The sequence below is a fragment of the Rhipicephalus sanguineus genome, chromosome 3 (genome assembly GCF_013339695.2).
Source record: "Rhipicephalus sanguineus isolate Rsan-2018 chromosome 3, BIME_Rsan_1.4, whole genome shotgun sequence".
Classification (NCBI taxonomy): domain Eukaryota; kingdom Metazoa; phylum Arthropoda; class Arachnida; order Ixodida; family Ixodidae; genus Rhipicephalus; species Rhipicephalus sanguineus.
The window spans coordinates 169,487,704-169,512,760 of NC_051178.1; the positions used below are offsets into that span (position 1 = coordinate 169,487,704).

General features: G+C 47.8%; 1 protein-coding gene across 1 annotated transcript; it reads right to left on the reverse strand.

Annotated features, from left to right (window-relative positions):
* Positions 1-90: 90 nt before the first annotated feature.
* Positions 91-24,020, reverse strand: LOC119387648 (uncharacterized). Its single transcript, XM_037655110.2, has 3 exons — positions 23,648-24,020; positions 3,915-4,237; positions 91-2,691 (listed from the first exon to the last, which is right to left on the reverse strand). The coding sequence occupies exons 1-3, from the start codon at positions 23,886-23,888 to the stop codon at positions 2,269-2,271; spliced, it is 987 nt and encodes a 328-aa protein (XP_037511038.1). The 5' UTR covers positions 23,889-24,020; the 3' UTR covers positions 91-2,268.
* Between the last annotated feature and the right edge of the window lie 1,037 nt (positions 24,021-25,057).

The following is a 25,057-nucleotide window of genomic DNA, read 5'->3' on the forward strand; positions in this document are numbered from 1 at the left end:
GTCCCCATACATACGTCAATCTTTTATTAGCACACCGACTGAATAAATGCATCGTGGCTAACAGCGCGATTAACACGGACGAAGCCACTTCTCGTGTTCGTCCGTGTTAATAGCGTTGTTAGCCACGATGAATCTGCACCAACTCGCCCAGTATTCTATCCTACTAAAATAATGCGATTCGAGGCTGATGCGTAGCCTTGTAACGTTTTCAACGACAGCTGTTCTTGAGGAGCACTCTGTAGAGTAAAAAAAAAAAAGAGCGCGTTTGATTTCTAAGTCATATTTCGCATATTCGTCAAATGTGGCTTTTAATGGCGCTTTGTTGTAAACAAACAAACGAGCAAACATACAGCATATTTACTTTCTTATTTCGTATTCGCCAGTCGCCAAACAGAGCTTAGATCAAGCCTGTGTCCTGCACAGCGCTGTTCGTTCTCAGTCGAGTTGTAAGTTCTTAATGGCTACGTCTACAAAGCGTGCATTACTTGCATGCATGAACCAGCAGTTCGGTGCAGTTATCTCGCTACCCTTGACGTGACTAACATAAACGTGCAAATTTTCGTGTTCTTTGGCGAAAAATGTTTTCGGAGGAAGTTCTACTGTCATTTTTAGCGTACAGATTGTGAGGTGATATGCACTTTCAGCTGATATATGAGCAGTGTTTCAGGCCATGTTGATCATATGCATAAAATACGAGAAAAAAATAAGTCGTCATACTACTTGCACTGTTTGCCTCTTTCTATTCTATAGTGTTATTCATGTAGAACAGACTGGTACTATCGCACATACACACAAAAAGAGAGTTACCGAAACGCTCAAGACGTGAAGCTCGGGTGTTTGTCGTAAGTACACAGTATTGGTTGTAGGTATTTAAAACTTCACTCCAAAAAGCAGCGCGGATCATCTGACACATTTACAGGACATGGAAACGGACGTGCTCAAAACGTCCCGTATTCTTGCCATGCGTCCATTTCTCAGCGCTATAAATGCGCCATTATATTCAAATCAACCAGCCCGCCTTTCTGCCTTAACTACACAGAAGGCCGTCAGGCGTCAGCTGTGTATGTGGCACGCAGCTGCGACTTCGCTAGCCATACGTGCATAGAATACACGAAGTCTATGTACTCGGATCTGCTCGATTAACTTCACACTTATACCTCTGGAGGGGTGGGGTTGGGAGGTATAGTATGGGAAGCTGGAGGAGTAGCTAGCGAGATTGCTCTTTCTTAAGTTATTATTCTGGCGCTCACCAGACGACAGTGCGTATGAGCGGCTGAGCAGAGCTTTCACAGGTCCCTTAGCACGGCACCTCCCTACTTCAGATCATCTTCAGTGCAGAGGTCTCTTCTTTGACACGAGGATATCAATAATGAGCACGTGAACTCTATGTTTCTTTCTACCTTTCATTTGTTGCCGACAAAGCAGCCTTTTTTCATCGCAACAGGCGCACAGCGCAACGTCTTACTTTCTCATACCAAGTGCGTAGCCGCGAACCGGCCTTCAGAATTGACGCGGCTATAAGCTTGTCAATAGCTCCCAGCACTGTCTATAGTGCATGCATGAATTATTGTAATGTAGCTTTTTCGTCCTCCCCTATCACTTTATTCGACTATTTTGTGCAGGCAAGGAGAGCTACTGCAGCATTAACATAAGTAATTAACTGAAACGCCGATTAGACTGAATGGGAGCGCGGTGATCTAGTACCATGATCACTAATAATTTACTTGGTGTAGTTGTCGCTTCAAGATAAGTGGCCGATATATAAACCGTACCGGATATGTTTTTCCGGGATGCATATACACGTTTTTGTATGCGCGCACTTCCTTCAGCACATAACTGGGGCGCAGTGAAATTAGCTGAACATCCGGACCATACGCGCAGACCATCCGGGCCATATACGCAGACTTTCCGGGCCGTATGCGCAGAATATCCGGGCCATATGCCCCGACCGAAGAATAAGAGGGAGCGCAAACAGGGGAGGAGAGATGTAAGCTGCCCGCACACGATCTTCTCCTTATCAGGCTAACAACAGTCGTGCACGTGTCTGAACATACGTGTTCGTCCAATCGCCCAGCGAGAATATACAACAGATACGTTCCAGAGCTTGAGTCATATGCTCGGACTTCCAGCGCAGCATTGAGTTAGACCGAGGACGCCGAGAGGAAACCTGCCTTCGGCAAAGTTACACCCCGGACCAAGCGACGTTTCGCTACGTTCCGCCGAACCCACCCCGCCAAAAGACATACACGTGGCGTACGCGGCTTTGTCTTAGAAGGCCGAGAAGTTGAGGTCGTGCTGCGCGAATATCTGCTCGAAGCGGGCCGGCACGATGGCCTTGCGGTAGCACCGGGGCACGCGCATGTGCGACTCGAGGCCCAGGTCTTCGGCCAGACCGACGCCGTCCGGGTTGCAGTCGACCACCATCATGGTGAGGCTGACGCGCGTCAGCGGGTTCCCATCCACCAGCGCGCGCAGCAGCACGTCGGCCGCACGGCGGTCCTCGGCGTACAGGGGTCCCATCATGGCGCCGCCCAGGATGTTCGTGCCAATCTTGCCGAAGCCGCATACCACTTCGCTGCCGTCGGGCCGCCGCCGTACCACGGCTCGAGCGAACCCGTCCGTGTCGTAGACGGTGTAGGTGACCGCCTTCTCGCGGTTGTAGCAGTGCACCAGGGCGTCGTAAGCGATCACCTGCGCCATAGAAAAAGAGGACAGAGAAAGACGGAGAGGTAAATCATAACCGAAATGCATGGAGGTCTGCGTGGGTTTATTGGTGATCCGCTAGCTCGTGAAAAGTTCACGTACTACGTGAAGCCAGCTGGCAAAAGTGTTATCTACACTCACCGTCACGGCTGCGATGGCGCTGGCCAACACTCGCACGTTTACAGAAATACCCAATAACGTGGACGGGGGGGCGACCGCCAACGTAGCTATACTGGCAGAGCATCGTACTGGCACGGCATCGCCTGAAGCATACTGGCGGAGCATCGTGTGAAGGTTGCAGGTTCGGTCCCTACCAGCGGCAAGTTGTCTGTTCGTCCACTTTAATTCCTTTACGTTTATATCGTAATTACTACACTACAGTTAAAGTCAACAAATAACGTTCCCTATACCTTTATGGGCTTCATCGTCGGTTGGTTTCATTTGGCCGTGTCTACTAAAGAAAAATGAGCACTTGACCAATACCCCTTCCCTTTAACCAAAAAAAGGCAAGCCTATAGCCTTTGCAATTCTTGTATTTTTCGACTTGCAAGTTTTCATCCCATTTCAATAAAATTTATTGTGGGTGCACTTTTGGCCACGAAGGCCTATAGCCTTTGGAATTTTTCTATTTGTCTAGTTGCGGAACTTTATCTCCATTCCAATAAAATGTATTGTGGCTGCACTTCTGGCCACGGAGGTAAGCCTTTGGAATTTTTGTATTTATCGAGTCGCTGAATTTTCATCCCATTTCAATAAAATTGATTGTGGGTGCATTTATGGCCACAAAGGTAAGCCTTTCGCATCCTTGCATTTTTCGAGTTGCCTAATTTTTAGCCCGTTTCAATAAAATTGGTTGTGGATGCATTTCTGGCCACAAAACGCGCGAAGGGTACTCGATTATGGGGAGCCAAGTATCACCGCAGCCTCCACCCCTCTTCCTTTTGTTTAGTCCGAAAGAAAAAAAAAGCTTCTCAATGAATGCAAACATAAAAATGAAGCGATGACGTGCTGCTCAAACGCCTGCCTGGTCGCCTGCTTTCTGGGGGTGACAGCGGGAAGTTAACAGTTCTTCGAATGGCGAACATTAAACGATGACTGTACAAGTCCGGCTGAGTAAAGGTGTGGGGCAGACTTGGTGCCCCCTTAGATGTTAGGGGGGTGCAACCTCCCCCCCTTGCCCCCCTGTGCGCACGCCTATGACCCCAGCCTACCTGGGGCAATAGGTTGGCAGTGACTGGCACTGCACGCAGCTCCTCCGTGGGCCGCGCCAGCTTGTCGGTGCTGACGGCAGTGCCGCTGTAGACCAACGTGTTCCAAGTGTCGAGGTGGCCAAAGCCCGCGTGGTCCCGGTACGTGCTGAGGTGCTTGGGCACAGCGTTGAGGCCCGCGTTGCAGTCTCCCAGCCGCCTGGCCATGGTGCGCCAGAGCCTGATGCCTATGCCGCGTCCCTGTAGATGCTTGCGCACCGCGTACATACCCACGAAGAAGAGCGACTCGTGCTGGCGCACGCAGGCGCACGTGGCCACCACCCGACCTGCGCAGAGAGACATGTAGTTGGGACACGAGGTTGTCTTATGTGGCCACTAGACCCTGAATGGATACTGAGGGCTTTACTGTAGCACACGTGTAAGTGGAACACAAGGTTGTTTTATGTGGCCACAGTACCCTGTATAGATACTGAGGGCTTTCGCACAGACGTGCAATTGGGACACAAGATAGTTTTATCGCACTGGACCCTGAATGGATACTGTGGGGTTGACTGTATAACATACACGTGTGATTGGGACACAATGTTTCTTATGTGACCGCTGTACCTTGAATGGATACTGAGGATTTTCGCATAGACGTGCAATTGTGACACAAGGTTGTTTTATCTAGCCACTGGACACTGAATGGATACTGAGGGTTTCAGCATGGATGTGTAATCCACCTTTTTCACGATGCCACCGCGCATGCGCCCTTTTCCCACCGGAAAAGTCGCAAGACGCCTCTTGGTCTCGGAGGTTTTCGTTTTGGTGATACCATTTGTTCCGGCCCCTACCAACACCCTACCAACACCCTACCAAAACGGCAGAGGGCAGCACAGGAAAATGTAAAAAGACGAATTGGGACATTCCTTGGCTTGATTGTCTGTTGGTTCTCATTGAGGTTGTGTCTAAGAAAGAAAAGAGAATCCTTTATTCCCCTGCTTTCGTTGACATAACGTTGTTTTACGAGACCACAAGGCCGTGGATGAATACTAGCGCTTTAGTATGAAATACGAGTGGAACAGTGCTGGCGATTCGGTAATACACTCAACGCATTTTATTACATTTTTAGTACAGCTCAAACAGTAAGGTAAGTGCGCTTAACCACGGTCTTCAGCTGACGTAAGGAAGGTGGAGGACACAGCGACCTAAGAAATAGGAGAGCGCTGTACAATCCCAGCCATCCTGCGATCATTCTAAGGTTCTAAGGTTCGAGACGTCTCCAGCTTCTCTAGTGCAATTGGGGGGGATGTTATTAATTATCTTGTTTAATATACCTTACGCGTTTTAAATATCCTGATCGGAACGTATCGCGTGTCCGCAGTCGCGTGATGTGTTTTATAATAACAATCAACATTAATGCTCTTTTCTAAGATGCAAAAAAGCAGGCGCTCAAAAGGTGCTGCAAATATCGCAAGCAAAAGAAAAACAGAGTCCTTTCCGCAAAATTAACTTGTTTGTCGTACGTGGTGACGCTGATCTATATGCATGTCCTGGCTAATCAATAATCGATCGCAGTGCATTAGATGCTGTATCGACATGTTTGCATAGCGCAAATGGAACGAGGACAGAGGAGAAGTTGTAACCGACCACAGTTATTAGGGGAAGGAAATGGGCATATATTTAGGGGGATGTGATTAGTGGGCATACTGTCACAAACGTCTGGAATTCTCGCTCGCGCGAACCTTCGTGCCTTGGGAAGGGCGCCGTGCTGTCGGCCGCGGCCTCCCAGGCGCCAGGCTTCGAAGTCGAAAGTTGAACACGGCAACGATCGGTTCGAAGGCGGGAGGTGCGATGACAGGCAAACACCTCTCGCTTTCCGGAACCATTTCGAGGGGAGAGCCGCGGTCTGTTCACCATCAGTTTTAACGACTGAACGCGGCTGTCTCCGGCTCACGGAGGAGAGGAAATGGCGTGAAGGCATCCGGGGCAGCAACAGACATATATCTCAGACGTAGCCCCGCGAGCCTGCTGTCACGCCACAACGCCGAGAAAGAATTTGACTGCTTGCGGCAGTTGACGTTGAACCAGCGAAGAGCGCGGTCATCGGTGTCGCGAGTCTCGCGTAGGTGGCGAGCGCGGAGTGTCCCGCGCAACGAATCGAGTCGGCTGCAACACCGGGCACCCTCGTCGTCTACCGAAGCTGCGAGACCATCGGCGGCACCACGTCACCTCCCCTACGAGTACCACGAGCTGGAATGGTCCGTACGGAACTTTTTATTGTGTTTTTTTTGTTACCGTTTTTTTTTTGTATTTTAACCAGCTTTAAAATATTGTATCATGGTGCGCTGTGTCGCATAAGAGTTCCGAAGCGGGAGCGCGTTACCTTTCTCATAAGTTGTCCTTTAATTTCTGTTAGCCACAATCATGTCTATAATCATTTTATTAACATCCCGCGTTGCCTCTAAGTTGTACCTGTTGTTGTTCATTTAGTACGTAGTTTGCTCTGTAGTTGTTCTTTTTAGCGCGCATATTTTTTTGTCTCCTCTTAGTGCACATTGTACCTCTTGCCGTTGCCCTTGTAATAATTAAATGCTTATTTGTTCCGTATCAAATGTCCGTGTCCGCTCAATGCGTGCGTCGGTCATCCTGCACACCACTACACGTGCAACCCCGCACGGGTCGACCGGCCATTACAAATTCGATATGCACCACTCCGAGGCCTTTCAGGCGTCGCAGGCCTAAGCGTAAAGTGGAAGCCTGCGAGTCTGCCGCAACGCCGTTGTTAGATCGGCGGGGGCCTCACCGAAGTGTGTGACACATACGCAGGCTACATAATGCGTAGGACAAACAGGTGGTCGGTTAGAGTAATGGAATAGATACCAAGAGAAGAGCTTGTGTCGCTGGTTTTAAATAGAAAACTTGAGCACACCAACAAATTTTGTCCAATATCTTGACACCATTACTGATGCCAAAAAAAAAGGCAATTGTATTCAGAAAACGACGGACTTTTATTTTCCTATATGCCAAGCAAGAACATTAGCATAAAGAAACTACTTGTGTTTTGGATGAAACCAGCTGGTACATCTCTGTTACAGAGGTGAAGACAGGCGAACCGCCGTTTTGTGAGCGAGACATGTGTATTCATTAAGGGGAAGACCCCAGATGCCTCATCAAACGCGAAAAGCGACCGCCGGCGTCAACACGAAGGATGCAAAAAGTCACGTGTTGACACATGACGCCATCATGACGCCACAGAGCCCCAAAATTTATGACATCATTATGACGTCATCACATGACACCGTCGCTTGGCCAAAGGTGGGCCGATCCCGGAGGCTGTACAGCACCACATGGCGTGCAGAAACCTTCAGTGGGGGGAGGGGGAGGTTCAATACAATCGATTGAAAAGAAGAAGACAAAAAAGATGGCTTTTGTCTTCTAGTCGGCGAATGCATAAGGGACCCTGTGACGTTTAGCAGGGGTGAGACAGCTGCGCATATTGCGCATTTTTGATACGATTCCGTTTTCCTGCGCCAAGCTGCTCCGAAAGCATAAAAATTGCAACAATTGCGCCTAACTGAGCCGAAACGGCCCCGTAAACAAGAATTTTCAAGCCTGCATCTGTTTCAGCGTGGGAAAACGTACCTAACTTTAGAAGCAGCGCCAGGGATACGTTCGCAGGACATGTTAACGCGCCCAAGCGTGTCCTTCTACGCGCCTTTGTAATGGAGGCTTCCATAGTGCTGTGGTAATCGCCTCTGAGTGGTTGTAAATATATGTGACCCCCCCCCCCCCCCATGCCTTCATCGGTCGCCTCCATACCGCTTTTGTTCTTTCCTGATGTTACACGTGAAGGCGTCGCCGCAATCGCGTGCTAGTAAGAATCGTTCATTGACCGTTCAAAGACCTACTGCTATGTGACTACAATTCTTGTGCAATCAGATTTTTTTATTATTTGAAAAATGTGATGTTTTTTCTTTTTTTATTTTCAAATGTAAAGTGAACCTAGTTAAAAAACTTTTTTCATCTATTTCATATGTTGTTACCCGGGTTATATAAATTGCGTAGTTTGTAAAAAGGTAGTGTAGTTCATACCTGGCAATAATATGTTAAAAAAAAGCTTTCTCCAAAGGCTCTTTGAACGTTATGTGTATTCTAAGCCGATTAAAATGTGCGTTTCTTCCTCCAAGTTGCTACAAATTTAGTTTTTTTCAAGCTCCAAAAACGACATAATAAATGCCACTAACTGCTCCCAAACAAGGTTCTCCTGCTCCTAAATTGAAATTTTGCTGCTCCCAAAACTGCTCCCAAATCGATTTCAGCCGTCTCACCCCTGCGTTTAGGCTGTAACCGAGGTGCGAGGCCCAGCACTTGAGACCCAGTAGGGATGGTAAAACCGATGAACGATTAATCGATTAAAGGTCCACAATTAATCGATTAATCGTCATCGATTTCCGGCTTTCGATTAATCGAATTAATCGATTAAAACTACTCGATTAATCGATTACGGCACCCCCCACTCGAACCCCCTCCGAAAGTTTTCAGTTTTGCGTGCGTATATATACAGGCACACATACAAACGCACGCACGAACATACATAAAGTATGGTTGAACCCCCCCCCTGAAAAAAATTTCTGGCTACGCCCCTGCAGTGGATTACTATTGAAGAAGTGACCTTGTAGCATTTAGTAATACGGTATGGTCGCATATTTAGGGAGAAATACAGCTTTCAGCTAGAGGCCCCGGTCTTCTGCTGTGACAAGAAAGGACCGTCGCTAAATTTATGTTGTAATGTCGATGCACTAGATAGCGCTCATCGTTCAGGCTGTACGTACGATTGAAAAGATGTGAGTGGCGCCGTGTTAAGGCAACGATCAGATGAAACCTGCGGAGTATACTGGCGCAGCTGATGTTTATTCTAGCCGGGAGGCAGAAAGTCATGTCACTCCCGCAGTTGCCTGCACCGATGGTTTGTTTGAGGCCAGTATGTTTCTGTGTAATCTCTGCATGGGTGACCTCAAGGAAAAGATCGCGTCAGTCCGCAATTATAGTATTATGTAGGGCTTCCACAATATCTAACCGACGAACCGAGAAAAGATGCCGTGCTTACGAAAGCGAGCGTCTTATTTAATTTCTCTTCCTCCTCGTCTCTCTTTTACCTTTCTCGGGATTTCCTCACCCTCCGCCACACTGCATGTTTCAGCTGCGACTTTCCAACCAGTGTGGTCCCCGAACGCGCCTCCGGTTTCGATGAGCTCGAGTAGGCAGGCTTCGAGAAAATACGATGTCGGGCGGAGCAATGCGGCGCCTGCGACTCGTATAAACAAAACCGAGCTGCAGGCGAATGCCGGGGGTCGGCACGTATATCAGCAGGCTTCGGCGGCGTCTTCTTGGAAGAGCGCCTTCGGAAACGCGTGGTGGTGTTGGCCGGAACATCTCCGTCAGCGCCTCGTATTTCCGTGTGCTGGGCGCACGCCGGTGCGTGGGACTCGGACAGCGACGGCAGCGAGGGTCTGCTCAACGAGCTCGGAGCTCAGATTTACGACTTCAAGTGCTCGCCACGGACTGCGACTCTGCGGAGCTAAATGACCCGACGACTATGGTGTTCAGATCTCGATGGCTGGAGGCATCCGAGCGCCGTGCTCGAACCGTGGGAACGTGACCTCCGCTCGAGAGTGCCGTGCCTGAACGTGTGAAGACCCCGTGCAGCAGTGTTTTAAGAGGCCTGAAAGGAGGGTCCGGGGAGAGACGGATTTCGGAACGCGCTGAGTGCGCATCGGAATAAACGAACTGCATTTTACCCAGTCTAAGTCTCCTCTCATCAGCGACATACGAGAGCCGGCTTTCTCGGTTCACACCGGAGAAAGGGGCAACACGAACTTCACTTACGACACTTTCAAAAGTGGGAATTTTCTATCGTCAGCGCGTCTGATAAAAAGATTTGGGTGTATATCAAACACGAACGATGCCTCTCAAACAAAGAGATATCGGTTTTAAAGCACCCACGAAAAATGTCGATTAATCGACTAATCTATTAAAACATTCCACCGAAAGCAATTAATCGATTAAAGGCTAAATTGATTACCGATTATTCGATTAAAAATTTTAATCGCCCATCCTAAGACCCAGGCCCTACAATCTTTGTTACGTACTGAGTTGTATGATGCCACCTAATTCGGACGAAGGGAAGCTCACGGCCGAAACGCGTTTTAACACCGGAGCTGTTTAAGCCGGCCGTAATCTGTCCAACGCGAACGAAAATCTCCGCGCCGCGATGACGTCACCGCGTGCTGCCTCGGTTGCACAGCTGTGCGCCTACTTCGCTAGCCCATACACTACTCCGCCATCCAGCCCGCCTGCCTGGACACTGCGAGGAACCGCTCGGTCGCGCCAGATGTGACGTCACGGCCAACTGCGCATGCGCTCCTTCGTTCTATATATAGCTGGAGCGTGGCGGTGGCGCGCGGCTCCAGACGCAGACATGGGGAGACCTAAGAAGCATGGGAGCACGGAAGCTTGGACGAGTTTGTAAGACATCATGGAACTTCAAAACGCCAAAAACAAGGACAGACGAAAAAGATTGGACACAACGAGCGCTAACGACTCCTTGTTTTTGGCGCTTTGAAGTTGTTCCAGGAGACCAAAGAAGGCTCGCACTGCCGATGAGGAAGCCGCTTACTGAGAACCGCGGTGCGCTGCCAAGCGAGACTGCTGGACTCCACTCGTTTAAGTAGTACGGCCGAAACGGCGAGAGGCGACTGCGCTGGACTAGACTCGTTTAAAGTAGTCCACGACGTAGTACGGCCGAAAAGGCGAGAGGCGACTGTGCTGGACTCGATGAGAACTTGGCGTCACTTAGCATTACTTCGTATAACTTAGGATCACATTACAGGACTTCGTATAACTTGGCATCACTTCGTAAGACCAGGACAAGCTACGAAGTGATCATCTCCGATGTGCCTTTAGCCTTGGGCCACTAGTGCAAGCTACACCCGGCTTTTTTTTTAACGCGACAGCGTTAAAGAGCTCGTATCGCAGAAATTCCGCCGTCGGCGTCGGCACCGTTGGTTGTGAGCGAAAAATCATCATCTTGTCCGTGACCGAAAAATCGAAAAAGCTGCAAATAAAATAAATAATAAAAATGTTGGGTGCGAGTGAGGATCGAACCCAGGCCGTCTGCGTGGCAAGCAGGTGTTCTACCACACAGCCACTCCTTTGCTTGGAGCTGCGCTGAAAGTAACTTTCATGCTTCCCAAAAATACGCGTCCTGTATAAAGGTGTCACAGTACGAGATGTAATATCGCAGTAATATTGCGTGGTACAAGCGTACACTGCCATCGGGCGTCACACCATGTCAATATCATAACGACTTGGTGGTTTAAAGACAGCCACCCATTACAAAAGGCACACACATTACTGCTCGTATTCCCTTAAGACCACGTAGTGGGTGCATCGCAACTTCGAAAAAGTTTCTCACGCATAATTGCTCCTGGTTTAAAGCATGCTACCCATTACATAAGGCACACACCTTAGTGCGCGCATTCTGATAAACACTCGTAGTGTTCGAAGTGCGCACTAGGGGCAGGAGATCGCTATCGCGTTCAACTCTTAAAGGCGAAACTTAAGCGTCCCCCAATTTTTTTTTTTTAGTCGCACGAGCACCGAGTGACACTTTTTACTACCTTCCAGACTACCCTTTCTAGCTCGGTGCAAGTTGTCAGATGACCCAGTAAAAATAAGGACAATATAAGAGGGATGGAAAGGGTTAAGATAAGCGTTGTATATGCTATAGAGTGGACACTAAGGTATGTCAGAAGTTAAAATACGTCAAAGGATTGCCAATATCTGGAGTGTTCATGGCATATCGTCCACGCCCCACGCTCTCGTCCAGTCCTCCCTCCCGTTGCGCCATTTGTGCGCCGGTTGACACAGCATTTGCCTCACGTATCACAGGACAGTGCTCCAGTAGGGTGCACTTCCTCTGACACTCGCCAGGTGTCGCGTGCCTCGCCCTCCCTCCTCCACTTAACACATAAGAGCGCGCGCCTGCTTACGTCACCAGTTGCTCTTCTGGGCGTACCGTTCTAAAATGAACTGGAAGGAGGGTAGCGGGCTCAATGGCCTCGAACGTGTGACGATACCGATGTCTCCTCGGGCGCAAGCGTTGCTCACAGACGCTACATTGATCTCGACGGTTGTAACACCTGGCGAACAGCAGTGTAACCATCTTTCGTTCGCGTCCTCCCTTTAGCACTGCTGCCCACCACCTTTCTCGAACGTCGAAATCAATATAGTATGTGACAACGGGCAACATAAATGGCTTCACCTCCACCGGTGCCGCTGCCGCCTAGCGGCGTTGCACGTGCTGGCGTCGAATACGTCAAGCCGGCGATATCTCCTTACCCAAGTTTACCCAAGAACCGGTGCACAACAGTAAGCATGTACAAACTAGCCCAGCAACAAGTATTACTAAGTTACACGAATAGTATGCGTTTGATGAAACGTGACAATCTTCTAAAGTTTGTCAGTCCCGTTCCTGGTACATATCACGCCAATTTAGCGTATTTTCAACTAGTATCTTCTCTGTTACTTCACTGAGTGGCAAGTTACTACGACAAAGAGTGCTTGGTTAGGGTTATAGTGACCAGAATTATCGAACGACAACTATTACTTTATTGAGCGGCAAGTTACTCCGACAGAGTGCTTTGTTAGGGTTATAGTGACCAAAATTATCGAACGACAATTGTGAAACGTTCAACACATAGCAGGAGCTTAGTATGTTCACTCTATGTTCCCAAGTTTCCGTTCCCTGACGTACTCTGGCTTTCCCAGTGTATCCACCCCTTGATCCTTCTTTCTCACCACCTGGTTCTCTAACAAGGATCAGCGAGACACATATCGCTCACGTGCGTTTATCTCCGACCGAACGAAACAATGGAATGATTGTTTGGAGGCACGCGCTGTCAATTTCGAAGCCAAGTTTGAACTTTTCCGCTCCAGATTCCGATATCACAAGCCTTTGATGTCATAACCAAGTCATTTACTACTTCGTTTTTGCTTTTTCGCTTGTCATTCGCTATGACTCTGCCTTCGCTCAGAAATGGGGGAAAGAGAGAAAGACCACGAAAAGCACAGACAAAACACGAAATAATAATTTATGCCCGTTCACCGGTATTCTCATTCCGGTGCGGGGCACCGACATAAAACGAAGCACCCTTTCGCTGGGCTCCGCACTCATTTCCGCCGCTTGCTGACCGTCGGCGGACGACAGTCGGAGAGAAAGTGGGAGGGAGGAGCTTCCCTTCAGACATACCGCGTTCCATATTCTGCGAATTAATCTTCGACTGGGAAAAGAGGAATGGGAGCTTGAGGGAGCGATGTTGGGAGAGGATCCCACATTCCTTCGGCGAACAGCCTTTATAGTTCACGACGGGCCGATAGAGGGAGCTATGAAAAGAAAAAAAAAGCTCGGGTAAAATATATATATTAAAACGGGTCAACTGACGAAGCTAACTTTGTTCAGGGCCATATTGGAGCGCGCACACGCGCCATGGAACGTTGTTATGAAGAGGCATGCACGAGTGGGAAGGCAGTGAAAGAATGAACAGGGAAAGAAAATGCACAATAAATAAATAGGAGGGGAAAGGAGAACTCCGGTTGAGTGACTGCGCTCACAACGGGCACCACCACTGCATAAGCTAGCGCGAACTGCTGAAGCCCGCGGGCATACTGGCTTTCCCATGTGCCTGCGTACACTGGCCCAGAGGAAGAGTATGCGATGCGGAGGAGAGAGCATTCGAGGTTATGAGGATGTGTGCCATGCTTAGGGGAGGATCTTTGGACCTGCGCGCTCTCGCTGTGGCGGTAGCCAGCCTTACCGACCCGGACCTGTCCTCAAGCCTTGCCTCCGTTTCGTCAGCGCTGCCCCTCCACAGAGGAATGTCGGCAGGCTGCGGCACTTGCCCTTCGTCGTTCTCCTTATCACCCCTCTCACCTCTCTCGGATCACTTTCCGGGGGGCCACGCCATAATATACTATATACGGTGTACAGTACAGGCCATCGATTCTTGGCTCACGCCTTTCTCCGAAGCCGTACGCGCACTCCCGAGTTTTGTGCGCCCGATTTCGATTTCCTTCTTTCTTTCTTTTATCTTCGTCTCGTCGTTTTGCTTACACTTCCTAACAATGCCATCCCTCTACGGAACGGCAGCCTGTATAGTTCGACCGTTCGACCTTTCATCGCACTTTCCACCACGCTGTCTCCTCCGAGGCACGGCGTTTAATTTGGCCTCCCTTACCCCAAGGTCTTTGTCATTGTGCTGTTTGGTGGTGCGCTCTCAGTGCGGCTTCGGTTCCAATCTTCAGCGCCGAGCGCGCAACAACACATCTGAAAAGCGAGCCAGAACCGACCGCGGGACTCCTCCGGGAGATCCAACTTTCTCCTCTTCCTCATCCCGCGCGCTTCCTTCTCGAATTTTCCCTCGGAGTTTTCGCCAATGCCCTTCTCCTCCAATGCTTTGCGCTCCCGACCCTGACCGTGGAACCAACGTCGTCATCGTCTTACACTATACAGCTGGCCTCGCCGCCTAGCCCCGGCTCCCGCGTGGCCCTTGCTTGGTCTGTGGGAACTCGAATTGCAGTTGACAGCCGACGTCGGCGCATGCGCGGTGCGGTTCCGCGCTTGTCGGTAGGCAGGGTGGAAGAGAAGGAGAGAAAGGACGTCTTTCTTTCTTCAGCCGGTGACTTCTTTCAATGAGTTCTCTCGGTAGCTCAGACAGTCCGCACTCTTCGACTACCTGTCTGTTAACCCGTGCGCTTTCGAAATCGTGAGTGCTAACGAATGTAAAGGAAAGAAAAAAAATCAGAAGAAGCACTTTTCTCTTTTCTGCTTTCTTTCTTTCTTCTTGATATACGCCGTAATTGCACTGAAGCGCAGACGGACAGCCTGTACAGCGCATTTGCTTAGTTTTCCTTCGTTATTTAAAAAAATGTTTTAAGCAGCCCAAGTAGGGTAAAGAATAAGAGGGCACTGCTTGAAAGGCATGCTTGGCAATTATGATTCTAGACAACATATTTCAACAACGTAAACACTGTAAGCGCCGTAAAAGAAACACTTGTGAGGTACACTAAATATGAAATTAGTGTTTTTACATTTGCGCATCATTTCAATACACATATATGCATACGGAAAAATAATAAGAGCAAGAAAGCGCCTCTGAAACTATATAAATCAGAGAGTAAGCTTGCCAGAACATCGACAAGCAGTTCGTAAAGAAGGCTATTTATCAATGATAATAGTCAAATGTAAATGAAAGAAGACTATTCGGCAATATATAGAAGACTATAGTCTTAGTGCAGGGAGAAAACGGAACGAAGACATCTGAATGATTAGTCGGGCAATGAATGCTGAAGCTGTCACAAAATTTAGTAGGACATTGCTGAGACACGGTGTACTTTGTAGGGTCACTTCATTGCCGGAACACCCATGGCATGTGGCAGAGCGGATTAATTAAACGCACCAGTGCTTCCGTAAACGCGCGAAGGCGATGTTATTGTGCAATGAGTATGATCACTGACTGGAAGCTTTGAAGTAAACTGATCACTTGCCTATTGCCTCGAATAATGGTTGTGAAATTACGATACTAAAGCAGGACCGCGATGAAAGTTTAAAGGCTGAGGTGAATGATGATTATGTTTGTGATCATGATGATGATTAACATGGTGTTTCGGGGCTGCAAAGCATCTTATGTCCAAATAGTAAAGGGCTGAAATGAAATATTTGTTATATTTATGTTATGCTTGACTTTTTTTTTTTGATAACCTCTTGCATATCGATTAAGCAACGATAATGCGGATACCAGGTGGTAGAAACAAACTTACTCTGAGTGCGAACTAAATGTAAGTAGGTGTTTGCGTATGCCAGATGGAGATCTACGTAGGGTACAACGCAAGTATCCCCATTGGACCGGTATCATTAGCGCGTATAGATATTATACTTGAAGACAGTTAAAGATTCGAGTTTAAGTTAACGGACCCTAGACCATATGTTGCTCCCGATTTCCCAATTACAGTAGAAACTGCTATGCTTTCGATTTAAAAATTATGAATTCGAATTTCGTTACGTTCAAGGTCATAACCCGCCTTTACACCAACTACTCATACGTTCAAGTTTTCGATCGAAGCATTTGATAGTGACCGCCAGCAAGAGAGTCATCGTCAAGACGGTATGTTACTGCGCAAATAAGTAACGTAGATTAGAAAGAGGAACACTGATGAAACACCATTAGTGTACCCCTCGTGTTTCGAATATAAGCTCGTGCAGAATTGCGCATGTCGACGTCTGTTTTAAACGACTACATCTATAACTACATGAACCTGGCGCTCATATTGATACGAAGATGTATAACTAATGATCCAGATGGTTAAGAGGGCAGTGCTCGCTCAGCACCATTGCTGAAGTTAGAATAGAGATTGTGAGCTCAGCAAACTGTTTAAGTGCAGGGTGAGAGATGTGCTTTTTTTTTTTTCAGAGGGAGCACACAAGCACGGAGGTTATGTAAAATAAAGTCATCATCGCTGTCCACAGCGTCACACCACTGAGCACCACAAAACAAAATACTGCTTGCATGTTAAGAACTATACGAGGAGGTCGATGTGAGTGAGGGACCGGCTATCAATGACTGCGGAGGACATCTGCACTCTCGTACCAAATGTCAATGGCAGCAGGTGAAAGGGACAAATGAGGTTAAATAGGGGCTACATGGCACTGCAAAGCATCTTATGTACTCCACAAAAAAAAAACAAAAAAAACGGATGATTGTTATAAGAATAATCAAACAACTGAGCAATCAGACAAATGACCAGTACACAGGTTATCCATTCTCGAGTTCCGGTAACTAATTCATTTACCTGCCTACAGCGCTCTCAACTAATAATGACATCCACGGGACCATTCTCTCGTAACCTTGGCCGCTGAAGCACTAGATGCTCCGCAAAAACATTCTACAGATACTCGCCACTCAAACTAATTATGTCATATATAGCGTAAATTTTATGTAGGCGCACCCATGTTTCTGTTAGTTACGGTTGAAAAAGAGCGACCCATTTTCTTGACGTATTAGGTCTTAGAGGGTCGCAATAAGACGCTCACATCCTGCTGTACTTGTGGGGTGTAAAATGCACATCTTTTGGTCGTGTTTACAACGTATGTAGCAAAGTCCTTAATCTACAAGTCAAAGCTATGGCATAGCGGAAACGAAAAAGGCTATAGTTTTGTCAGAAGGTATGTTCCTTTCAAGACACGCGAACGCGTTCCTATATGGGTCCTACTGGAACAGACGTATGACAGTGTGAGTGCGTGGAATACATGATAATCGTACAAAGTATGTTGTCTACACAAATAAATGCCCAGGGGCTATGTATATTGACAGTCACTTCATAAATTTATGTCAGCTTGAATTGCACACTCATCATAAAACTCTTGAAATAGACTATGGTCAGAGTGTCTCCATCGATTTCACTAGTTCCAGCGATGCGCATGTAAAAAAGCGATATTATCAATGCTACGCGTGGAGGTATCTGAACGTTTTGGCGTGAGGAAAACACTTTCCGTCGTACTTTCAACATTAAACCTTGCCGTTACGCCCCTGGCTCAGCTGCGTGATCGAGGACGTCGGCTGTTGCAGTACTAATCGATACATGCAAATGATGCGAAGAAATCAGCGCACTGCATAGTCGGTAATGAGATGCTAATGACTTTCCGCCGATCGCAGACGATGTTTCGTTATGCTTTGGTGCTTCGGATTCAGTGCAAGCGCTAGTTTTATTTCCATTATTTTAGCTGGTCTTCGTCCCTTCCTCGTAAGAAGCTTCCTCCCTTTTTTACCCTGATGAGCCCTTCAGCCTAAATCAACATCATAGGTTCTCGATAAACAGGTCTTGACTCGTAACAAAGAGGTCGAGTTTGAGTCTGTGCTAACGTTTTCACGGAAAACTCTGTACTCTAGCATAATTTATGTACTTCCGTGCGCCATAGTCGCAAAGGCAGCCTGTGTGCTGTTAGCGTGCCAGTGCGATCATTATTGCGCAGGATAGAGAAAGAAACCCTGATCTAATGTTTCGTTTGGCCCACGACAAATGAAATGGCTGACATAACGCAACCTAAATCAGCGCTTGGAAAATTCGAGGAACGCAAACGTATCATACTCTTAAAAAAAGAAAAAAAAGCCAACGTGTATCGACCAGTCATGAAGCCTAATGCTAGCTGCTCGTGGAAATCATGCGCAAAACTACGGTAACACCCAAGCTGACAATGATATAATGATATTCCGGTTGTTACACACTGCCAACAACAGTAATGGCTAGGTAATTGGCATAACTTGTCTGTCTGCTACGCAACACGTCGACTGTTTCTCATGAAACAGTACAAAAAAAAATGTAGGGGTACCTATATAGGTGATACATAACTGTGGGTACAATGGGTATCACTGGTGTTTTTAGCTGTCGTTAGTATTACTATCGTCAACTAGCTTTTACAGTTGATAGTGCTATATTTATGTTTGCACTTGACGGCTTGAGACATTACAAAAATTTTTGCGATAACCAACAACTAGCTACACTTCGATGACTTGGGTGCGCTTTGCAGACGCGGACAGGGGAGAGACAGGACACACACTGCGCAACTTTCAACTTGTTTATTAGAAAGAGAAAAGCGTCACATATATACGCTGAAGCACGTGACCCAGAGCATGCGCATTACAAATCACTGAGCATTCAAATACTGAATCGCTTTCTCTGGTAATGACAATGAAAATATGCTTACGCATGAATCTGCGCGTTACAAAATTGATTTGGTCTTCTACTATGAGACTCGCGGATTGATTATGGTTGCGAGATATGCCGGTGCACTGATCAAATTTCACGTGCTTCATTGTACATATGTGACGCTTCCCTCTTTCTAAAAACAAGTTGAAAGTTGCGCAGTGTGTGTGCTGTCCCCTCCCAGTCCGCGTCTTCAAAGAGCACCCACATCGTCGACATGCAGAACCAACTGGCCCAATTAAGTGCGCTGACTAGCTACACTTTGTTCGTGCTTTCTTACTGAACTTTTTCCCCGACCTATAGCACGGACTGGCCGAGAAAGAAAATACGGCAAAATAACCAAAACATAGTTAAGCCGGAAATCGATTAAAATGTGCCCCTCATTAAGGCCTCTTTAGGCACGATTCTCTTAGGTCACGCGGCTTGGTTGAGCATTTTCTCTAGCTTTATCCACTTGTTGGCGTGATTGGCGAGGAGGAGAAGGACGACAATGTAACTGTCATTTTAGAAAAAGAAAAGGAAGGTGCAATGATGGCTTCTGTGTCCCCACGTGCTGATCGCGACTAGTGAGTGTAATGAATCTATTTGCCACCAACGCGACCAACACCAGCGTTCATCATGTGATGCGGGAAGATTGCGGGCTCCATCGCGAGGCCTGGGCCATTCCTTCCCGATGTCCTGATAAGAAATGTAAAACGTCACCATTACCTAGCTTAAGCTAGTATCAATGACCACAATTGTAAGGATGTTTCCTCAAGTCTCTCCATACGAAGATACAATACTGTAAACTGTTATATTACGGAAAGCTGGCTTTTCCCCATAAAGCCTGTTATTGCGGAGAAGCGAGAGAGGACAAGCGCTCCGCGTCACTTCTGACGATACCACGTCGATGATGGCACGCCACAATCAGGATGAAAATGTTTATTATTGCCAATTATATAGACACTTCAGGCGCATTCTTGTCGTCGGCGTCGCCGTGAGGTTCTGCTTAAAGTCCAAATCATTGTAATCACCCGCTGGTTTGTTCCATGTGCGAGTGAAAGCGTGCGGGGGCAGCCTACGCCCGCAGCTCAAGCGGAACCGAAACGCACCGGCCGTCTTTCGTCGCGCGAAAGGCCTATGGTGGATCCCCAGGAAACCCCTTCGTGGCTCCGGCAGGAACTGTATACTTTGATAAGCCGGACGCGGGCGCGCAGTATCTCGACAGGGATCGGCAGATGGCCAATACCTTTGTATGTGCTGTGTTCTCTGTTATGTTGCGTTGTTGTTGGACCGCGATGAATACGGCACCAGCCCAGTCGATAACAGAAGTGGAACTGTTTATTCTACATATACAGATTGCGGAAGCGTGACGTAGGTGGCGCTAGTTGCTGTCTTTTAGTTTAAGGGCAGCGCATAGATGGCGGCACTAGAGGAATGGCTGGAATATCGCGCGCATGTGCAACATTCTGGACGCTTAGTTTGCGGTGAAGCGACAGACAGCACGAGGGACGCTTTTCTCGCTGTAGTGGCCGCATTTCCTTACGCCAGCGTTTTGCTGACTTACGCCAGGTCGGATGCTAAAGCGGTTAGCTGCTAGCCTTACTTCGTATAACATTTCAATTTGGTGCTATTGCATTTATTGATTCGCCGTTGTGGCGAAACTGTGGCCTTTCTTAAGTTCACTTGAAAGAATGTTACAGGGCACGCAGACGCATAGACGAAGACTCCATAGTCAACGACTGCAACGGGGCTTTTGGTTATTAAGTAATGCAGTTAAACTATGTATCATCACGCCTACTACATCTGTGATGTGAGAAACAACTCAGGCTCGGTATGTGCAGACAGCAAAAGAAAAACCATGAAACATATATACACAGATATACAATTGCAAGAGCAATCTCACAGTATCATTCTAAAAAAGGAACAGTGGAAGGAATTAGCAAAATCAGTTATAAGTATACACAGAAAACGTGTAAGTATGTAATTTTAAAAGCCAATAACAACATTTTACTGCCTGGAAGAAATGTTTTAAGCGCATGTTTGATTACATAAAATGATGGCACCATGTTATTGGCAGAGTATTCGAAAACTTGATCGCTGAGAAGGCCAATGAAATTTTCTTACAATTGCGTCGACCTTTGCATAAGGCAAAGTTATTATTATGTGCAACTCAGGTGCAATTATTCTTTGTTAGCATGCCAATGTTTGTAAACTCACAGCATAAAGATCTTCCTAATAACTTGAAAGGTAGCAAGAATTAAACAAATTGAGAATAGGGAAAACGTTATTAGTGCGGAAATTTTTTGTCGTATTAGTGAGAGAAGCGACGCAATGCGTCTGACAAAAAAAAAAAAAAGCGCGAACGGGCATATTTCACTTTTACTGCGGATATGGACATAGTTATGATTTAATCAAGAGGGAGGAATAAAAAAAATGTCACTCGACGTTTTGTTTAAAAGACGATATTTTACAACTTTCTGTAGCCACACTGACACTAGGACAATTATCAAAAGCAAACCTTGGGGTTTTCTCTCACCCTTGACTCTGAAAGTGGGCGGACGTCTCGAGGAGTCAAATTGCGCTTCCGACACGCGCCGAGCGACAGACGCGACAGGGCTGTCTCCACCGTGACACCGTCGCAGAGGAAATTGCTCGGAGCACGGTACATTTACACAGATAGGATGCTGTGCTGCCTCTGTGTGCTTCTCCCTTCTTTATTTTGCTGTCAGCGCTAGAGAGCGGAGGCTGCGGGAAACAGGGAGTGCGGCCTTGACGTCTGTACAGGAAAACTTGACATCCGAGCACCGCAGCCATACATTCTTTTTCTTTTGATTCTTTCTTTGCTTTTTTTCTTCTCTGTCCTTTTACCCAGTTTTTATACCCTGTCCTTGTCCCACGACCACCAACGAACGTTCAACCTCACTGTCGTTCAGCTCGAGCAACACGCTCGACGAAGGCGGCGAGGCGAAGGTACACACATAAATTCCATAAGGGACTCGGGAAGCGGAAGAAAATCGGGGAGCAGGAAGTGATTCTGGAAGGTAACAATTGCTTTCTTTCCTCCCGACACATTTGTTCCCTACGCATCGATTGTCGGTGTGTAGGAAAGAAACGAAGCGATGCAGTCTTAAAAAGAAAAGAAAAAAAACGCAACGAAATGAACAACGAGCACACAATGTCAATACCAAAGCGAGCAACAATCACTCATCTGTTGCGCGCAGTTTCCTTCGTGTTCTCTGCGGGGTTTATTCGGCTGACCGAGCAAGTTTATAGTTTGTTGCTACCACACGTTCTTTCACGATGTGATTTCCAGTTTAGCGCGCGATTCTTTCGCAATTTTAACCGCTCAAGATATAACAACGAAGAGAGGAGGCATCACAAGGAATGATAAGGAAAGCAGGAGAAAGAGAGTGTCACAAGCAGTTCCACATCAATCAGTCAGCTGCGATGTTAATGCATGGAAAATGCTGCTGCCGTTGTAAATGTGTCGGGAGACGAAGAAATCGCTGAAGACTGTTGTCTTCTCACACTTACTTAACCACTTTCCTTCTGAGTAAACATACCTGAAGGCCGGAGTTACATAGCTAACTGGTAATAACTAATAATAAGAAATGTTCTAAAAAGGAGTATGTGGAAACAGTTTTAGGGCATTCTACAACATGTTCAACAGTTTGCTTTACGCATATGTCGTACGACAGGGGCCGCTGATGATGACATGATGAACGAACCGTTTCTTCCTGTTTTAACAGAGATGTGAGAACAGACGTGCGTGCAAAATCATATACCAGGGCAGGATGTAGATTCGCGATTCCTTATGGGCCGTGCCACATAGTCCCAAGTAGCCTCCAACGAGATTACTTTATCTGAGGGTACAGGGGAAGTTCCTTCTGTTTCCTAGCTTGTTTTTCTCCCCGTTGTGGCTCACAGCCCATTCTAACAATAAGAAGAGGCACGCGCTAGAAGCCAATGTTAACGGGGGTGTTCAACTATATATATTTTGTCATGAACGAAATGAATTATACGTTATAGTCATGTCCATAATAAAGGTAAATTGCATCTTGAAGACAACCCCCGCCAATAAAATTGACATATGTAGCTTGTTCCCTTTCATGAACTCTCAGTATTACATGGACCACTTTTTTTTTTCTATCAGAATAATTGAGCCCCTACCATATTCAGAACACAATATTCTAACATTGATCTCGTCTATCTTTAATTCCTTTCAATGTCAGTAAATTTTGGCGCGTCTTTGGTGACATTGACGCGTTAACTATAAGAACTCAAGAAATCACGTACTGTCATAAATCATGTTATAAACTTTAAAACACAAGTGCACGACAGGAAGTTCATTCACCGTCCTCAGTTATCCCCACGCGGAAAGTTTGTTGCCGCTCCAGCTTCTGTGCAAGTTGGCAATACTCTAAATGAATTATAGGAGAGAAATGTCACCCGGCTTCCTCGTGTAAATTTTAAAAATGTAACTCGACGATTTCAAGGACTCTTCATCGTCTAGTGTGATGGAACACGCTGGAGGACTAGAGACTGACCTTAGGTCACGTCGCTAAGAAACCATTCGGATTTTTATTGAAATGAATGAATGAATGAATGAATGAATGAATGAATGAATGAATGAATGAATGAATGAATGAATGAATGAATGAATGAATGCGTAGTGCACAAGCCGTTCGTGAGGCCAGCCGCTGCTTTTTCAGATTGCAACACGAGTGCCTCGAACATTGCGCATGCCATCGACTCTGAATTGCCCGAAAGCGACTCCCTCGCCGACGTCTTCGACAGCCACCGCTGACACCCAAACACGTGTCACTGCCGGCGCGCGCGTGCACGCGAGTGAGCCGCGAGGAAAGGACCGTCTTCGCGCTTCTATGTAGTACTCGAGTTTCAGCCGCTGCATGTTCCTTCCGAAGGTGAGTGCAGGGAGGTGCGCTTCAGCTCACCTGTCCTCGTGTCGACGGTGACGAAGAAGCCCTCCGGGTCGACCTGGTAGAAGGTGCTCACGTTGTTCTCGCTCTCCTCCAGGCCCTGCTCCTTCCAGATGTCCATGGCCTGCTTGAGCTCGTCGGGTCGCATGTGCCTGATCAGCAGGTGCTCCTCCTGTTGATCATCGTCGCCGGTGGCCTGGTGCCGGCGTGTCTCCGTTCCCGCCGTTGCTGTTGGTGCCGCTGCCGCGTCGGCCATCTCGACGAGCACTCGAGCGCTTCCTCGGGCCTCTCGGTGCTGTTTGCCGCGGATCCCGGGCCGCGCGCTCGTCTTCTATCTTCCGAATGCCGCTCTCCCTCTTCTTCTTTCTCCCTCCATGCGCTCCACTTCGCCACCTTCTTCTTCGACAGCCGTCTTTCTGCCCTCCTCCGTGCGCGGGCCGTCTAGAGAAAGAGAGGGACAGAAAAAAGTGGAGAAGGAGGAGGGCCGAAGCTGGCACTCCTTGTCGTCGAGCGATGCATCGCTCGCTCCTCGCCGCCAGCGGTGGCGGGTTTTCGCCAGCGCGCGAGAAAAGCGATCGATCTGCCTGCCTTCCGCCGCCGGAGTCAGAGCTGCCTTGCCACCACCGCGCCTGCGGCTGCAGCTTCTTCTGCTGCTGTCTGGGTGCATTATCTTCTGCCGGCCGCGCGCTCCGCTTGACGATCACGTACCTCTCTCTCTCTCTCGGCACGCCACCACCTTCGCTGAGTGACAGACCCGGAGCCGATTCTCTCCGTAGCGCGCGCACGCAGGGTGGCTTGGAGAGGTGTGGGAGCACGCGCTCTCTGCAGGGTCGCCTACACGCTCGTTCTCCGTTGCGAGTGCTTACACTTTACCCGTGTAATAGAGTTGGGTGGCCGTTGTCAAAAGTCTGTAATCTCTTTAGTACATGCGTGACCAGAAGAGCTGTTGCTGGATTAGTAGGGATGGGCTTTGTTGAGCGCAACTGGTGTGCAGAGGCTTTTCATGGAGTTATAAGGCAGCTGACTTCTATCGGCAAACGCTGTCTGGCTTGGCACTGCTTCTTATTCAGTTCATCCTTTGTGAGATATTCTATTAAGGCGAAAGTCTTAGATGTCTCACCAAACGCGAAAAATTTGCGGTCGGCGGTGTCGGCGTCCCGCGTAGGCGGCGTCAACACGAATGGTGCAAAAATCATCAGCACGTGATAACGTCACAATATGACGTCATCGTGACGTAACAGATCGGCAACATTGTGAATTAAATTATGGCGTCATCATGACGTGACGTTCCGTGATGACGTTATCACATGAAATCGTCGCTTGATCAAAGGTGGGCCGATCACGGAGGCACTGCAAAACCAGGAGTTAAGTTCGTCAAGCCGAACGTTGGCTCGAGTGAGCCCTCGTGCAGTGTGCAGAACACGT